This window comes from Macroventuria anomochaeta (genome assembly GCF_010093625.1).
Source record: "Macroventuria anomochaeta strain CBS 525.71 unplaced genomic scaffold BU25scaffold_5, whole genome shotgun sequence".
Classification (NCBI taxonomy): domain Eukaryota; kingdom Fungi; phylum Ascomycota; class Dothideomycetes; order Pleosporales; family Didymellaceae; genus Macroventuria; species Macroventuria anomochaeta.
In genome coordinates, this window is record NW_022985366.1 from 947,356 (window position 1) to 964,636 (window position 17,281).

A 17,281-nucleotide genomic window follows, 5' to 3' on the forward strand; every position below is an offset into this window, starting at 1 on the left:
GCAATGGTGGAGTGAGAAAGCGCTGCGGGAGGTGCGCGCAATGTCGGGGGGAAGGAATTCGCGGCTTTGCAGGCGATATCCAGATTTGTATGCAGTCAATGCAACATGTCGCGAGAATGGTGAGAGAGTATATTCAGCATCTACAGGCAGGCGTCCAGCATCCGTACGGAAGGGCAGAAGGGCGTTGCGGACGAATTCATTGATATCGCGAAAGATGCGAATGACGCGGGCTGCGGGCGCCGATTTCACCTAGCGCGGCATTGGCTTCATGACTCGGGGACAGGCGCACTTGTCAGCCAAATTCGATAGAAACCCCAGAGCCAGGACTCAGCTCCACCGTGACGACATCGATCACCACACAAGAGCCGATCCCAGACCATCACCAAGAATGAGCTGCGGGTCTGCAACATGGAAAAGTGCATCGCATTCCGGAGATTCCCATGAGCAAATGCAGCATCAGGAGAGAAATGAGAGCAAAGATCAGGACACCAAGGAGTGATGCAGCCAATCGGCACTTCATCCGTGGACATCCTATCACGATGTGTTGTCTGGGCGTCGGTCTTCAAACCCTCCGAATGAAGATTTTGACCATGGACAAGGGGTGAAGTGGGCTTCATTATATGCTTCGGCCCGTTTACTGGTTACAGTACCCGTGAAGACCGTTGAAGATCGAGATGAAGTACGACAACACGTGTAAGTGGCTCTCACAAGCCTTGAAGAAGTCCTGACGCAGTGATAGGAGAAATACTGACCTAGTCAACAGGTGGGTGGCGGTCCATATTGCAAAGCAAAACCCATCGCTTCGTTGCCAACGCCAGACCTATCTGGGCAATCATTCACTGACGCTTACTGTGGTTGTCAAGTCGGTTCTATGTATATCCATCAATTGTGCACATTCGTCAGAAACGCACGGGTCGATGTGCTATTTGAATTCGCAATGCCTTCTCTAGCAAAGGGCGTTTTCTTGCTCACTAGCGTCCCAATTAAACCAGTCTTTGCTACCATAGCATGGGACATGGTTTGGTGGTGTGGAAGATGACGCGAACTACTTCCTTCAGCAACTATAAGCCTCCTATGGACTCTTCGCCTTGTACTGCGCTCACGTGGACTCAAGGGCATATTGTCAGAGGTGGAGGAATTTCGCATCAAAGCCTTTTCCTCAAAGATATAATCGTGTGTCCACGCTTGCTCCAATGTCTGAGTGTCTATCAGAATCCTTCTAGTTGTCGTAGGCCTATCAAATTATCTGATACAAGTCGCCCAGATTCAACTACAATGCTACCAAAGTCAACCGAACATCGGATTGGTCGGCTCTCAAGGTATCCCAGCACGAAGCCCATGTCGGCTTGCCAGATTGCAAGGAGTTCGTGTCGTGCTAACCTTGAAAACATAGTTGTGTGAATTGAAGTGTTTAGTCGTGCGTACATGGTGCGCCGCGACGGTCAATGAGTACATAGAGAGACGTTGTAGTCGCTTGTTGTGACGATGTAGCTGTATCGGCACCGTGACCTGTAACTTTTGCATTACTATCTTACTCGCAGTACGCTACGCTATGTATTCATATACAGTACATTCTTAAAAGCAGAACACCGCCATCCAAGCCAAGACAAAGGAAAAGAACGCTAAACACACTCAGTAATGCCCATCCGTTCTTCCAACTCTTTTCTATTTTACCTTACCTCCTCAACTTGACAATGCAGCCTTAGCATCCTGCGCCTCCTTCGCAGTCTTCGTAAGACTCTCCAGCTCCCCAGACGTCTCGCACATACTCCTGAAGCTTCCACCCTTCTTCGTGATAAGCGTATGTGGGTCACCAAACTCAGTGACCTCTCCCTTGTCCAGCACAAGAACCTTGTCGTAGTCGATGATAGTCTGTAGACGATGCGCAATGGTGACTGTCGTATTCTTGATCAAGCGAATCGTCTCCTGGATCTTGCTATCTGTCGCATAGTCAATGGACGCAGTTGCTTCATCCATGAGCAAGACCTTCGGTGCTTTGAGCAGCGCGCGCGCAAGGCAGAGCAGTTGGCGCTGGCCTTGCGAGAGGTTGGATCCGGATTCGCTGACGGGGGAGTTGAGGTTGCGGAAGGGGTTCTTGTTGTCTGCTTGTAGGGCGTTGGCAGCTGTCGCATCTGCATCCACAACCTGACCGTTGGGCATAACAACAATAGTGTCGTCGCCTGTCTCGCCGTGTGACCATTCGCGGTTGGCGAGGATAGAGCCGGGGTTGACGGTTGAGGAGCCTGTGTAGCTGGCGTTGACATCAGCTACGACAGCGCCACTTGTGGGCTTGGGGATCTCGATGGCATTGGGAGGCGTGGCGGTCCCAGTCGGCGTCGCGGTGCCGGACGTGGCTGCTGAAGCGGAGGAGATGAGGTGGACTTCGCGGAGGGCGGTAAAGATCTCTTCGTCAGTAAATACAGAGAAAGGATCGAGGTTGCTACGGATAGTTCCAGTGAACAGCGTTGGGTCTTGAGGTACCATGACGATGCTCTCGCGCAAATCTTGGAGACCGATGAGGCCAACATCCACATCGTCGATGAGGATCTTGCCCTTCTCTGCTTCCAAAGCCCGGAAGAGAGCAAGAGCTAAGGAACTCTTGCCGGCACCAGTCCTGCCAACAACACCGACCTTCTCGCCTGGCAGAATCTTGAAGGTGATGTTCTTGAGGACAAGATCGAAGTCAGGCCTGTAGCGAGTACTGTAGCTGATGAACTCCACGGAGCCCTTGCTTGGCCAGTTGGACGGAGGACGTGTCTCCGGAATGACAGCTGGGGCTTCCTGATCGACGTCCAGGTATTCCTTGACACGCTCGACCGAGTTCATATTCTGCTCGTTGGCAGAGTATAGACGTACAAACCACAGCACGTTCTCCGTGAAGGTGACAGCGTAGGTAAGCGCAAGACCAGCGGCACCCGCATCGATCTTTCCGACGCTCAAGACCACGAAGGTGCCGGCGAAGAAGGAGACCAGTGCGCCAACGACATCGACACGGAAAGCGAGCCATCTGTTAGCAGCCCAGAGGTAGATGAAGGGTCGATGTTGGGTGTTGATTTTGGCAAGGTTCTCGCGGATGAAGCGGCGCTCATCTCCGTATGCTCGGATCGTTGTCATACCAGACAGGGTCTCGCCAAACTGCTGGTACAATGGACTACGGTGAACGGACTCTAGACGCTTAAGATCGCGTGACGAGTTGATGTAAAATCGGCCGATGAGGAAATAAAGTACGGAGATGAAGACACCAGCGATGAGGAAAGCGGGTGTGATGACTGAGATAAGGATAACGATGGTGATAATGGAAGCCAGGCAATGGACCACGCCGATGGCAACGGGTGCGACCTCTTGGTCAACAGATTCGATGTCCTTCGAGAATCTGTTCATAAGCTGTCCAAGTGGCGTTTGATCGAAGAATCGGAACTTGGCATGGGTCACCTTCTGGATGAGTCGCTCGTGAACACGTCGAGATGCAGCGAGCGAGCCGCCAAACAGGAAGCCTTCACGGAGGAAGGTAATGAACATGAAGATCAAACCGAGGATGGCGTAAATGACAAGGAAGTAGGTCGAGTCAACGCCCGAATCGTCAGAGCTACCGAATGTTGTCTGCATGGAGGAACTGTAGATGTAGGACTTCTCCTCTGGTTGGTTCATGAATGGAATATTCCAGCTGCATGTGCCACTGTTCAGACATGTGCCCGATCCAAACATCGTCGGTGCGTGAGTGATAGGTGAGCGATTGTGGTGACCCATAGTCGAGAAGCCCTTGTCCGCGTATGCGTTCGCCCATGTCCGAATCCAGACGTTTGTCGATACAGACGAGATCTGCTGCGCAACGAAAGCGATGGAAGCACCAACCCAGTAGTACCATGGACCCATAGCCTTCAAGTACATCAGAATGATGCTCAGCTTCACACCGCCTTCTGCTTTGGTCTCCTCCATAGGGTTGCGGGCTCCCTTCTTAGGGTCTTTGCCGTTCGCATTGCCATTGGCAGTACCGTTCGTGTGGCTAACCTCACCTTCAGCCTCCTCGCCGCCGACATCTGAAGGCACACGAGAAGGTGGTTTCGAGGCACCTCGAGAGGCTGGCCTGGATTTGGAGACTTCTTCTGTGAGCTTGCCGGAGTCGATGACCTCGTCTGAAGTACCCTGTGCGACAACGCGGCCATTCTCGAGAACGACAGCAAATTCCGCGTAGGGCAGACATAGGCTGACGTTGTGTGTAACGAGGATGCACGTACGGTTGAGCATAAGCTGACCGTTGAGGGCGTAATCGAAGATCCACTTGGCGGTGTGCGAATCGACTGCACTAAGAACGTCATCCAGAAGTACGTGGCGTGCTTTGCTGTACATGGCACGAGCGAGAGAGATACGCTGCTTTTGGCCGCCAGAGAGGGTGACACCCTTCTCACCAACAATAGTCTCGTCGCCTCCGTCAAGGATCTCAAGATCGCGCTTCAGTGAGCAGGCCACAATGACCTCCTCATATCGTTGTGCGTCCCAATCGCCCGCAAAGACAATGTTTTCCTTAACAGTACCGTTGACTAGCCAAGCCTGTTGTGCGCAGTAGGCTACGCTTTCGAGAAGTCCTGTCTCAGGGTCAGGGCGAAGGTCTTCGCGGCTGACACCCCCAGGAAGGTAGACGTCGCCCTTCAACTTTGTCATCTCTCCAAGCAGGGCCATGAGCAGAGAAGTCTTTCCAGACCCAGTCGGTCCAACAACCACATTGAGCTGTCCAGTCTTGAATTTGACGTCGATGTCCATGAGCTTGAACGCATCGGCGGCAGCCTGGTCCTTCATGTCCTTGCCACCCCAGCTGAAAGTTCCCTTGTTGAAACCAATGATCACTTGTCCGTTCTCATCCTTCTCCTTAGTTGTCAACTGCGAGTACTTCTCAGTCTCCGGTTCGTTCAAATACTCTTCAATACGATCGACCGAGACCCTCGACTCTTGAACGTGAGCGACCATATCAGCTAGCTGATCCAGCGGAATCCTGAGGATCTGGAAAAGTGAAAGTGCAGTGAAAGCAACAGAGGGGATGAGCGCCTTGTGTTCGACATTGGTGTAGACGAAGAACGAGAGGAAAGTGATGAAGACCGGCGATCCTGACCAGATGGTCGCTGCTATCGCCCACAGGATGTATCTTCGGCGGAGATGCTTAAGTTCAACGTAACGCTTCTCGTTCACAAGACCGATAAAGCGTTGCTCCCAGGCAAAGTACTTGATGATGCGAATATTGGTGAGGACCTCGTTGGTGGTGTGGATACGAGCGTCGGTAGCCGCCAAGATGAGTTTCTGAATTTTGGAGAATTGGCTTGCAACATACATGTTGATCGGAAGAAGAATGATCATCATGCCAATACCAGCAATACTACTGTAGCCAAGAATTCGGTAGAGCAGGACAACGGCGACCACGACTTGGACAGGAGTGTTGGCCCACAGGAAGTGCAGGTAGGCACAGATTTCGCTGACCTTGAATGCATCGACGGCCATGAGGTTGATAATAGCTCCGGTGGTGACTTGAGCATCGGATTCGAGCTTGGTGTTGTCTTCTTGATTTTGCTTTGGTCCCTCGATGGGCGTCTTCTTCTTCTTCCTGCCCCATGTCATCATTTTCTTGATGGTGCCTTGCTTCTTGTCCTTGTTTTCGTTGTCTGCCTTCTTTTCTTCACCCAAAACCTTGTCAGTGGTAGCAGCGGCTCTGCGCTTCAGCGCCTTTGCGTAGATTTCTCCGATGATGACTGCGCGCAGCCGAATGCAGATCTTTCGACCAATCCACAACGCTTGCCCATCAGCGAGCGCAGATAGACAGCCAGAAACGAATAGAAGGAGAACGTAAAACCATGCTGCGTTCTGCGGTGTAAGGTCCGGCGCTTCAACGTATTCTAGGATAGCTTTTAGAAGTAACGTAGGAGCGAACGTGAGAAATCCAGAAATTGCAGCCCAGCCAGCTTGGATCAGGAGACCGCGCTTGAAGTAGCCCAAGAGATGGTAGGCCAACTGCGATGTGCGCTTGACTTGGCGGTAGTTGGAAATGACAGCTGCTGCTTTGTCCTTGGGCGCGAGGTTCCAGACATCTGAGAGCTCGTACGTCTTCTTGTATCCGGTCCAAACGATTGAGTCCACCCAGCTGAAGGTAGCGAGCGAGAATACGCTAGCTGTAGGTTCCCTGGCCGGCAGAATATCTCCCTCATACTCCAATTCCACAGCCTTATTGCCCTTGCGAGACGATAGCGAGATGACGAAGAGCAGCGAAACGAGGACGAAGTCAGCGATAGCGAGCTTTTTCTGAACGTCGGATCGTGGGTGGATGATTGCGGAGCGGAGAAGCAGGGCCGAGAAGACCCACTGGAAGCCGTAAATGAAGGCGGTGTGGTACCACAGCTTGGGGAAGGACCACTTGCTAGTGCTAGAAAACAGCAGGCGGAGCGACGCAAGTGTGGCAATGTACGACCAGACGGCAATGTTTGCAATTGCCGCGGTTCTCCCATGTCGACCCCAAGCGCCTGTAAAGAAGATAGCGATATGGACCGCAAGCTGCGCCAGCACGGCAGCCTCTTCCAAGACAACTATCGTGACTTCGCCGCGCGGCTTGGTCACAGCGGTTGTGGACCTGGTCTGGCGGCTGATGGTGGGTTGAAGCAGCGCGCTCTGCTCATTGCGGTCGAATTCATCTTCAGAGTCACTGTCTGCTGCATCACCGTCGTAGTTGGGACTTCGAAAGGACCAAACGTTTCGTGGATCGTCGAGCGCGGAGTATGCGTGGTAGTACCGTGTTGCCGTGGCAGCGAAGTACAGTTGTATTAGGAGATAAATGACGGACACACCGCAAACGGATAGAGGAAACAATGTCGAAAGATAGCTGTGAGACTGTCAGCATGTGGTTTCAGAGCGTTGCGAGGCAATGTGACAGTCGAGCATTCGACTGGAATGCAGCAGTGCTTCTCTCACAAACATCCTCCGCGGGGTGTTGTTGTGTATATCGAAGCTACTCACTCTGATTCGAAGCACCTCGAAAAGTCGTCCGCGCCCCAGATTGGGCCTTTGCATTGGGCGAACATGATGCTTGCCACTCTTTGCACGGCTGGTCGTGGTGTTCGCAGAGATTCCGCGACAGCTCCCAAACTCTACACTGGCTAACGACAGCTATAAACTCGCATTGAAAGGAGCTCGGCGGGCGCGTTGGCGAAGAGATTTTCAGGGGAAAACTGCGTAGTAAACAAACACTTGTTTGAGTACCTGGGTGATCGCTGTTTGCGGGAAGGTAAGCGCTGCCACCCTCTCACTAGCGGAGCAAGAGCCTTCGTACTGATGTTCACGCGCGCCGAATGTAGCGTGATGTAATCTTCAATTTGCCGCCGTTAAAGAGCACGTCCCCCCATCTGATAAGATATCGTTTGACAGATCAATTGAACTCCAAGCCGGGTGATGAGGAGACGGGAACAACTGGGACTTGGGTAACGTTTGTATAGGAATGTGATTGATGCCGACCACCAAGCCGTTCACGCTTTCGGGCAAGGGACCCAATGAGCGTTCACCGCTCTGAGTCACGACCATGGTTGTGGTTAACCGTTGTACAGAAGCGATGCACGAGCGGCTCAGCAATCGTCCCTCTCGAGTTAGAGCCCTGCCGTCTGCGCGTAGCTTGCCGTCGATCAAAGGTGCAATTTGGCTCCCGCGAGCACGCTATCGTGCAAATACAGTCAACACCAGAGCAGGTAGGAGTGAAGCAGGCTCAATAGTACAGCCCCGAAGACAAGATTGACTACCTCCGGAGGTACGCGTCAGGCATATCGCGTATCGTAACAATGGAAGTGTCCAATCACAATTGCCTGCAAGGTGCTGACTGCTGTGGATCCGGGGTAAGCCAGCATCTGCCCTAAGCGACCGCTCAACCTCCACGGACATCATATGAGGAAGCTCGCTGGTGATAGTGGATCACACTGCAGCATGGCTGCCATGTCTCTAGCTTCACTTCTCGTGGTGCAGCTGCACGTGCCAGTTTTTCTCGGTTTCATTTTCAATTGACAGCGCGCAAGCGCGTAGGGTGTAACCATGGAAGTGCTTGCGCATGGGGTTGCTGCTGTGACCTGCTCACTGCTTCCGCCCTTTTCACCGACTTGCGCAAGATAGCACGCATCCGGCAACGCGTGTTTAGCACGTCTTGTAACTCAAACTCATGAATTTGCACAGTCTGGAACCTTGGAGGTCCCCAACACACCGTGACCGGCGAAAATCGCAACAGTCGTGGATTCTAATTCTTGGGAACCCAATGCGTCAGACTATAGATTGAAGGACCCCAGCGTACTGTCAAGTTTCCGGCGAAGCGTTGGTTACGCCTGAAACAGATCGCAGTACGGCCTCACGATGTTGGCAAGTTGCTGTGTGAGTTCGTAAATGAGCCATCCTGAGCAATACTGTGCGCCCTTGAGGCATCTACACCGAAAGCTCTGCTCTCCCCGAAAGGGCGGGGATCCGTAAACCAACTATTTTCGAGTTGAATTGAATGTAAACTTGAACCATTGATTTGTTCTTGATATATACAATGCTAACAAACGAATCCGGATCTCTACTGGCGTGCCTTGACGGCAGGTGTCCACGCAGAGTACTTGTTCTTGACTCTGCAATCTCGTTAGCACACCGACGATGGAACGAACGGGTTCACATACGTGCTGTATGGCTTATATCCTGAGCGGCTCCAGGTGAGGGTAGGCCTGTGCTCCTTGGGCTCCCATACGCGTACTTCACGCTGAAGAAGCTTGTCCTGGGCCGGCGACTTGTCGACCATGTACGACATCCAAGCGTGCCAGCCGGGCTCGATCTGAGAGCTGCGCGATCGTTAGTCGACGCTGGATATCGTGTTTCAGGGCTGACTAACGGGTCGAACTCGTGGTCCTTGTAGTCCACCCAACGGGTTCTCACTACAAAATGTCAATCCCTCTTCTGTTTGACTTGGCAATTGATGCCCTTACGGGGAAGCTCCTCCTCCAGGTTCTCGTAATACTTGTTACCGTACTTGTCGAGGCCAATGAAGGTTCCGGCCTTAGTATCACCTACGCCCTGTCAGCCCTCCGCCCTTCCCGCTGCGCAGTCCTTTCTGAACATACCAATGTGCTATACGTGCGCGTGCCCTCGGTCAGTCGTGTCTACGGGTGGTATTCGAAGCGTGGAGTAGAGTGCGTACCTGCATCTGGTGGCCATATTCCTGTGAAAAGAGGTCAATTAGCGCTGTAAATTGCAGGGAAGCTGGGAGTATACAAACCTTGAAACCAATCTTGCGCAGGTTGCGCAGCGTCCTCATAAGTGTCGACATGGCGGCGTTGTCTGTCTTGTCGTTTGTGTCGTCCAGTCGTGAATCGTTGATTGACGATGCCAAGCCCTGGGTCGCCCTTTCCTTTTGTGGCTTGGACCAGTTCGACCCCTGCTCTCCGAAGAGCATCAAAACTTCAGGAGGCTGAACCACGAAGCAACAACATCACGTCAAAGCTCGTATATCAACATGATAATAAGAGGGTGTCTGAGATCGCAACTACCTAGAGTTGCTGCAAAGAGGTCTCCCAGAACCTTCGCACAACCTGCGAGAATAGCACGGCGGTATTCGACAGCAAATGCACCTTCTATGGCTTCAACACCACAGAGTCAGGCTTCAATGCTTGCTACAATCACAACGGACCTAGACAAGATAGCGCCAAGATTCGACATGCAACCGGAGCAGATCACGATCATTCAGTCGCCTGCAGGATTCTACGAAACGCTCAAAGTAGGTTGATCATGTTTCTTTCGTGCTCCGTTGTAGTCTACCAAGTTGTTGTAGCAACGAAGTTATGTTTCGTACTCTTCACTCTGTACCGTATGTATGCACTGAATTCACGGATTCCCCTCAATCACATTGTCAATTCCATACTACAAATGCTCTGTCTGTTTCCTGCGGTCATCATGGCGGCAGATAATGCGAACCACCAATGATGAGGCGTTTGCCTGTGAGCTTAAAGCTACGGGGACGCTGCCCATGTATGCAACACTCAGCACCTCTATATACAATTTACTGATCAATCACAGACCAAGATCTCCAAGGCTCAACGCCGGGTCTATCTATCAACACTGTACATCGGTAAAACAGAGCACGAACTCATCTCCACTATCCGCACAGCACTCCAAAACAACCCTAGCCTACATGTGTCCTTCCTCACCGATTCTCTCCGTGGAACACGCGAGACGCCAGACCCATCAAGTGCATCTCTCCTCGCTCCCCTGATCGCAGAGTTCGGCACAGACCGGGTAGAAGTGCGCATGTACCACACACCAAACCTCACCGGCCTGCGGAAGAAGTACATTCCCAAACGTATCAATGAAGGCTGGGGCCTGCAACACATGAAGCTCTATGGCGTAGACGACGAGATCATCATGTCCGGCGCAAACCTCAGTTCAGATTACTTCACCAACCGCCAAGATCGATACCACCTCTTCCGTTCTAAGGACTTGACCGACTACTTCGCCAAGATCCACAATGGCGTCGCAAATTTATCATTCGACATCCAACCCTCGGATAAAGAAGGAAGCGGTGGCTACACGATGACCTGGCCATCCAGCAATCCCGCCCCATCTCCCTTAGACTCGCCATCGAAGTTCAAAGCCAGCGCATCAAAGCACCTCAGCCACCTGCTCACTCCCTCCAACTCCCCCGCGCGCCTCCAGTCCGCGTCTCCAAGCACAACAACCATATACCCCGTCCTCTCCCTCGTCCCGCTTCTCAGCACATCCACCGAACTCCCCGCCCTCACCAAGATCCTGACATCCCTCACACGCTCACCCTTCAAAGGCTCGACATGGACGTTCACCGCAGGCTACTTCAACATGACATCCTCTTTCCGGCGACTTCTTCTGTCCACACGCCCTGCATCGGGCACTGTGCTCACCGCCCACCCGCACGCAAACGGCTTCTACGGCAGCAAAGGTGTGAGCGGTATGCTACCGGACGCCTACACGCATCTCGCGAAGATGTTCTTGCGGAAAGTGAAGCACGAAGGCCTGAGCGAAAGCATCACGCTCAAGGAGTGGAAGTACGGCAAAGTCAACGAGGAGGGGGGGTGGACGTACCACGCTAAGGGACTGTGGGTCAGCTTCCCCTCCGCCACCACCTCATCCGACCCTCCATCTGCCGCTACGGAGAAACAAGAAGACCCGAGCCTCACAGTCATCGGCTCCTCAAACTACACCAAGCGCTCCTACGAACTCGATCTCGAAGCCAACGTCATCATCGCGACGTCGGATCCGGGACTAAGACAACGGCTGGGCGAGGAGGTCAAGTGGCTGAATGAACATGCGAAGCCTGTCAGAGAGGAGGAGTTTGAGAAACCGGAGAGGAAGGTTAGTGTTGGAGTCAGGCTGAGTATGTGGGCTGTTAGGGTGCTGGGCGGTGCGTTGTAAAGGTACAGTCTGGAGGAGGGCAAGGAGGCGTATGGGAACGAAGGTGTAAGGTGTAAGATAGGGCTGTATTTGTTGTAGATGTATGAGTGTAGATAGAGCACATAAGATCTAGGCATAGAAAACATTGTTGATGTGTCAGTGTCAACCGCTACTGACTTGCATAGAACTGTTATAGCACAGTGTAAGCTAATATGGTCTAATGTCAGTAATATGAGAAAGAATTGAGGAAGTTGTTGGTTGATTGATAGATCCATCAGGGTGAGTGAATATATACCCTCCTGCTACATAAGCAGTCCCAGAACGTAGGGTGCCTCAGCATCCTAGATAGCCGACATCCAAGACCTTCTTTGGGAGAGGGATCCAGGGTTGATAAGACTTGGCTCGCCGTGTGGGGAACTGACGAAGACGCTATCGCAAGTCAAGTTGACATGCGTAGTTCAGCGTTGAGAAAAGTGTGAAACTATCCCGGTGCACCTTTGCTCCACTCTCAATGGAGCTTCAATTACAACTAAGCTCGTGCCCGCACTAACTTGTGCCCGCACTAACGCGTATCATCTTTAGCGTATCGAGTCTGGTTCGATTATGCTCAGAGACTGGTGTGTTCTGTGCGATGGTAGCGGGTTCTTGGGCTGAGACATCTGTTGGTTTCCGGCAGCTTCCATGTCATGTCTAAACAGACTGTTTCTTTATTGTCTTGCTTGTTGCCCAAGACACAACAAGCTTCTTTGTGCTGGGTGCCTATATAGAAGCACCTCATCACTCGTAGATAGTATAATCTAATTCATATCAACTCTTCCTCTGGTCTTGATCCTATATTATCCCCGTTTATGGAGAGTGGCCCGGATCCCACCAGTGTTGGATGATGGAGAAACGTACCGCACTATCTATTTTTATTTATCTTAGAGAACAATATTGCCTCCGTGGTGCCAGTAGCCGAACTACGTCCAGACTACCTTTTCAACCGAGATATTGTAGACGTGGGTGTGTTGGGGATGAGAGTATGCATGTCACGGTTCAGGGTGCTCCTGCCTGTCAAACCTCACCTGCCATGAGAGTGACTGCCACGTCACACTAGCGTTGTTTACAGCTACTCACCTATATGTACTGTCCGTAGCTTCACCCAATACAACCTCAGTTCAATCCTGCAATTCTTCCCACATGCGTACGGATCACTCACGATCCCCGACAATGCACCAAGACAGAAATCAAGACGGACCGGTTGGCCATGATATGTTGTCCAGGAATGTCTTAGAATGTCGGGAGTATCCAGGGTACATTATGTATGCGATTGTATACAACCGCCGGATGCAGAAAAGAGATCATCATATCCAAAAGCGCATTATTCTCTTCTTGATGTCCAAACTCAGATTCCATGCGCCCAATGATACCAAACAAATAATGTTCCACGAATCTGCTTATCACTGTCAAGTTGACGCGAGATAGCCGGTCATCCAGTGAGGATCGCACTGGAGCTGATATCACATGCCCGACACCTACTGTGCCGGACCTCCCCTGCCGAAGAATCCCATCACCTCGTTCATGCGCTGGAGAAGACCAGGTATGTCATGGAAAGGCAGACCCGGTGGTGGTGGAACAGGCAGCTCGTTCAAATGTCGAAGAAGAGCACCTGCGGCGACTGCAGGAAGCATCGATGGCGGAGGAAGTCTTGGCGGTGGCGGAGGAGGAGGAGGAAGAACCGCCGCGCCGTTGACAAGCTGCACGCCCGGAGCAAGCTGCAAGTTCGGCTGTGGTACACGGCCAGCCTCACGGTCTCGACGCGCCCGCTCGATGAGCTGATTGACCTGGGCGACGGTCAGGTTCTCGTCGACGAAGTTGCCGATGTCGTGCGCGATCATGGGACGGCGGTGCGAGCAGGTCTCGGCGTGGTTGTTATTGTTGCCATTATACGGACCGAGACACTCCCAGCAGAAGTTGTGGCGACAGCGTTGGCCTGATGTTCGTTAGTGGTGAAGTCAAGTGGGGAGGAGAGGGTATGAGGGGAGTGGGTGGTCTTACAGTTCATGTGGTCGCAACCGCCCTGCTTCTCGATGTTAACATAGCACTTGGGGCATGGCTTTGCGCCGAGCTTCTTGATCGTGTTCTCTGACTGCTTGTCTTCGAGCCTTTTCGCGCTGTTGCAGGAGCCGGAGTGCCATGGGCGGTTGCAGGATAGGCAGAGCTCGTGGTCGCAGTATGGGCAGGCTGCCTTATTGACATTCTCCTTTTGCTTGGACTTGGACTTTGACTTTGACTTGCTGCTGGAAGCCTTGTGCTTACTGTTACAGTCTTCAGCGGAGAAGTAGGTGTCGCACTTTGGATTAAGGCAGGCGATGTACGATGGATCGGCGGCAAGGAGGTGCTTGGTGACCGCTGTATCCCAACTGTTTGCCGTCAGCGACGCTCTGGAGGTGTTCAGAATTATAACTTACGTCTCGAAGAGGGCCTTTGACATGACCTTCTTCAACGCCGTGTGGTCAAGCACTACATCACAACTTGGGAACATGCAGGGGAGATGTGCATCAGTGAGCTGGCGCGCCGTAATCTTGGTCTTGATCTGCTTCTGGACGCATAGGTCGCATACACTCTCGAAGTGTTCGCAGGTGCCCTCGTCATTAGAAGCCTTGAAGTTGCGCTTCGTATTCTTGGTGATAGCGCAGATGATGCACTCCGTCTTCTCCGGTCGCGCCTGCTTCTTCAGCTTGGGCGGCGCTGCGACTTTGATGACCTTTTTGCGGTCTGGCTTCGGCTTCGTGGAGGTCTCCGATTTGATGAAGCGCCCGCTGGAATCACGGACCGGTTTGGTGGCGGCCTTCTTTTTGTTATTCGTTGGATGTGCGACTGCCTCCTGAGGTGGTCGTGTGTCTTCCAGAAAGATCGGGTTGTGAGCCGACCCAGCTCGACCGGCAGACATGACGTGACGATAGTCTACACGGCGCTCAGGTCGTGCGCCTAGACGTGTGAAGGGTGCCATTGTGATAAAGTGTCGATGTGGTTCAGGTTGAGGTGGGTGGGCGGAAACGTGCAGCAAGACATGCAGGCAGCCACGCGAGATTATCAGGCGCGGGCCGCGAATGTAATCGGTGAAACCGTTTGTCGTTGAGCGCCTTGCGGTAGCTGTGTGTCTGAGTCATCATTGGTGAGTTTTTGCTGAAGTGAAGATGGCGTACGCCTGGTGAAGCTCTGGGTTTCGAAGATAGACGGCTTGTGTGTGAAGGAAATTCAGAAGTGGAAGCGCGACGAGACATGATGAAAGTTCGAAATTGGCATAAAAGAGTATGACGGTGAGTATGAGGAGATACTAATAATGATCGCTTGGAGTAGCCTACATAGGAACCGTGACAACATTGGACCGGGGAGCGGCGACATGTATTCACCTCAATGTATATTGCCGGGCGCGCAAGGCAGAGCGTTTGTATCTCACCTCGGATGAGCCGCGCGCGATCTGACGCATCAAACGCCGAGTTCTCCTGTTTGCATTGGCATTCGACGTTACCGTGACATGTTTCATTATATCTTAGAATTCCTGAACCGACCTTTTGACATGGGAAATGTTGTGGATGAAAAGATGAGAGGTATGCTGACGGCAAATTGCTGAGGCCATGACGTAACGCGACATTCCAAATGTTCGCCGATCGCTCCTCTACGCGCCGAACAAAAGCAAACATGTTCTTAGCATACTCTACTACAAACTCTCAGGGGTCTTGCAATGCGAGAATACATATTCGGCCATGTTGTCCCGGCGTGCTCCGCGAACTGCATGTAAATGATACCGCCAGTCAATCTCAAGACCCACACAACTCCTCGAACATAGTGATGTACATAATCCAACATGACTCCACATGTTTCCACCTCGGGGTTGTCTAGATATCAGCGACAAAATGCCACCCACCCCACCGATCCCGAAACAACATCCCCCGCTCCCCCAGCTTCCCACTAACCCTCCGCTCCAACGTCCAATCTCCACACTTGCTCTCTCTGTACTGCTCAATAGGTCCAAGCTCCCTGTCATCCTGCTCAACACCATCCGTGTACCCACTGCTGCTGTACTGTTGCCTAGCCTTGATGTACGTGCTGGACCGTCCGTACCCCTTCACACTGCCGGAGCTGTCGCGAAAAGGCAGAGGCCGGTTCGGGTCGAGCGGGAAGTTTGCGGCGAGCGGAGAGTCGAAGATCGGTGATTTGGGAGAAGAGAGGGAAGAGTGACCCGAGGGAAGACCGAGGCGAGTACACGCTTCTTCTGAACCTACCCGGGTCAGGGCGCGAGAGCGCGCGGATGATGAGGTTGAGACGGTCAGTGTGCGTGTGCGGTTTGGCGTGTGGAGGATCATTCGTGCGCTTCCGTCGCGCACGAGGGTGGTCAGCTCGTCGTCGAGGCTCTCGGGGCGAGGTGGGCGTGCTGGTGGAGGACCGGAGGGTTTCGTAAAGGGAACTTTTGATGGTTTGAGCGTAGCTGGAAGCTGGGAAACTTGCGTTGATGAGACTGGGCGAGAGATGGATACGATACGACCTGAGCTTGATCGGGACGAGCGCGCAGAGCGAACTGATTCCAGGGGTCGCAGAGTAGGTCGGCGCGACTTTGGCGTGGGTGTGTCGATGGGAATCTGGGGCATGGGTGGTGGAGGACGGTCATGATCACCAATGTGGGTGCGGAAAATTCGAGAGCCTACATGGTGGTGAGCGAAGGTTAAAGATGAGGAATGTGTTACATACTAGACTTCCGCAGGGATACAAAGCTGGGGCGCTTCTTGAGCACCAAGTCTGCCGGTTTCGCTTTGCGCACTGCAGCGTGGAGTTCTTCACTTTCGACCACTGGTGCTTTTAATCCTATTACTTCGGTAGAGACTGAACGTGATGGAAGCGGTTTGTCTGTCTCTAGTGACGTCGACCCAAGCGCATTCTCGACCGCTACGTCTTCGCGCTCACCGATATCGTCCTTTGATATGGGTGGGGGAGCTTGAATCGAAGGACCATCAGACGGCGGAGCTGGAAGTGGCTTGTCGCTCTGTTTCCGAAAGAAGCGAGATGCTGCGCGTGTTAGCTTCAAGTCACGCTGATGAGATGATACACTTACGTTTACTTCGCAGGCCGCTCTCAATACCAGCGTCAAAGTCAGCTTCATGACTTGGAGGCGCGTTGGCTGCTTTCTCGTCCTGACTCGGACCATCTTTGAAGAAGCGTGATGCTAGGATGCTTCAGTGAGTGTTTGTGTATCATGATTGTTATAAACGTACCTTTGGACTTGAGACGATTCATGGTGCGTAGCGCACGGCGTTGGGTGATCGAAAACAGCGAGAAGTTGACTCGATACGATGCGTGCAGTATGTGCGAGGGAGAGGCGTTAAGATGGAAATTCAGAATACAGCTCAGGCTGGTGGGCGGCTCGTAGGTAACGGTCAAGTGAACGTGATCAGTAGGTGGCATTTTCACCGCACGGAGCATGATAGCTGATGTAGCATCGGTTGGTTGCATTCGAGTCGGCCAGCGGTAGAAGTGAAAGTGTGTCGCAGAGCGGTTCGTCGAGTGAACATGTCGCTGTGGTTGTTGTGACGTCGTTCCACGTGCTATGGAGCAGTGAGACCATCCTGAGCAGCCGCGACGTTCTTGCGATGACCTGTTTCGTGTATGGCTCCAGACGTGTGAAGCAAGTCAGATGTGTTCGCAGTAGAGACTGTGATGCGTCTCCTGTCCTTGTTCGAAGTTTGTTCGTGCATCTGCGAGCTGTCAGCAGTGTATAGATTCTCACTATCACATGTTTCATTCAAAGGGGGAGGGGGGGGGGAAGCAGATTTAGGCATAAAACTCAGTCTCTCGAAGAGACTGAGCCGAGCATTATGCCCATATATTTTATTGATTTTTATGT

The 17,281-nt window shown here is 52.6% G+C and overlaps 5 protein-coding genes across 5 annotated transcripts; 1 reads left to right on the forward strand and 4 right to left on the reverse strand.

Annotated features, from left to right (window-relative positions):
* Nucleotides 1-1,511: 1,511 nt before the first annotated feature.
* Nucleotides 1,512-7,425, reverse strand: BU25DRAFT_361406 (uncharacterized protein). Its single transcript, XM_033703695.1, has 2 exons — nt 6,991-7,425; nt 1,512-6,856 (listed from the first exon to the last, which is right to left on the reverse strand). The coding sequence occupies exons 1-2, from the start codon at nt 7,053-7,055 to the stop codon at nt 1,684-1,686; spliced, it is 5,238 nt and encodes a 1,745-aa protein (XP_033565504.1). The 5' UTR covers nt 7,056-7,425; the 3' UTR covers nt 1,512-1,683.
* A 1,087-nt stretch (nt 7,426-8,512) lies between these two features.
* On the reverse strand, nt 8,513-9,317 carry BU25DRAFT_386408 (NDUFA12-domain-containing protein). Its single transcript, XM_033704398.1, has 7 exons — nt 9,257-9,317; nt 9,179-9,199; nt 9,102-9,108; nt 8,967-9,047; nt 8,873-8,915; nt 8,664-8,822; nt 8,513-8,615 (listed from the first exon to the last, which is right to left on the reverse strand). Exons 1-7 carry the CDS (start codon nt 9,305-9,307, stop codon nt 8,564-8,566), a joined length of 414 nt encoding a protein of 137 aa, XP_033565505.1. The 5' UTR covers nt 9,308-9,317; the 3' UTR covers nt 8,513-8,563.
* A 296-nt stretch (nt 9,318-9,613) lies between these two features.
* Nucleotides 9,614-11,421, forward strand: BU25DRAFT_455625 (CDP-diacylglycerol-glycerol-3-phosphate 3-phosphatidyltransferase; the record flags this gene model as incomplete). Its single annotated transcript, XM_033709953.1, has 2 exons — nt 9,614-9,754; nt 10,054-11,421. 2 exons carry the CDS (start codon nt 9,614-9,616, stop codon nt 11,419-11,421), a joined length of 1,509 nt encoding a protein of 502 aa, XP_033565506.1.
* A 1,493-nt stretch (nt 11,422-12,914) lies between these two features.
* On the reverse strand, nt 12,915-14,332 carry BU25DRAFT_334075 (uncharacterized protein; the record flags this gene model as incomplete). Its single annotated transcript, XM_033702516.1, has 3 exons — nt 12,915-13,372; nt 13,438-13,802; nt 13,851-14,332. The coding sequence occupies 3 exons, from the start codon at nt 14,330-14,332 to the stop codon at nt 12,915-12,917; spliced, it is 1,305 nt and encodes a 434-aa protein (XP_033565507.1).
* Nucleotides 14,333-15,160: 828 nt separating this feature from the next.
* On the reverse strand, nt 15,161-16,674 carry BU25DRAFT_437809 (uncharacterized protein; the record flags this gene model as incomplete). The annotated part of the gene is made up of 4 exons (XM_033709030.1): nt 15,161-16,084; nt 16,132-16,446; nt 16,493-16,603; nt 16,653-16,674. The coding sequence occupies 4 exons, from the start codon at nt 16,672-16,674 to the stop codon at nt 15,282-15,284; spliced, it is 1,251 nt and encodes a 416-aa protein (XP_033565508.1). The 3' UTR covers nt 15,161-15,281.
* Between the last annotated feature and the right edge of the window lie 607 nt (nt 16,675-17,281).

What these genes read in the sequence shown, in the direction of transcription:
- BU25DRAFT_361406 (XM_033703695.1), bottom strand. Translation starts at nt 7,055, where the DNA reads ATGTTCGCCCAATGCAAAGGCCCAATCTGGGGCGCGGACGACTTTTCG. An exon ending in TCGAGGTGCTTCGAATCAGA is followed by an intron (nt 6,857 to 6,990) that starts GTGAGTAGCTTC and finishes ACAGTCTCACAG; the next exon opens with CTATCTTTCGACATTGTTTC.
- BU25DRAFT_386408 (XM_033704398.1), bottom strand. Translation starts at nt 9,307, where the DNA reads ATGTCGACACTTATGAGGACGCTGCGCAACCTGCGCAAGATTGGTTTC. An exon ending in AAGGACCACGAGTTCGACCC is followed by an intron (nt 8,823 to 8,872) that starts GTTAGTCAGCCC and finishes ACGATCGCGCAG; the next exon opens with CTCTCAGATCGAGCCCGGCT. An exon ending in GGATATAAGCCATACAGCAC is followed by an intron (nt 8,616 to 8,663) that starts GTATGTGAACCC and finishes ACGAGATTGCAG; the next exon opens with AGTCAAGAACAAGTACTCTG.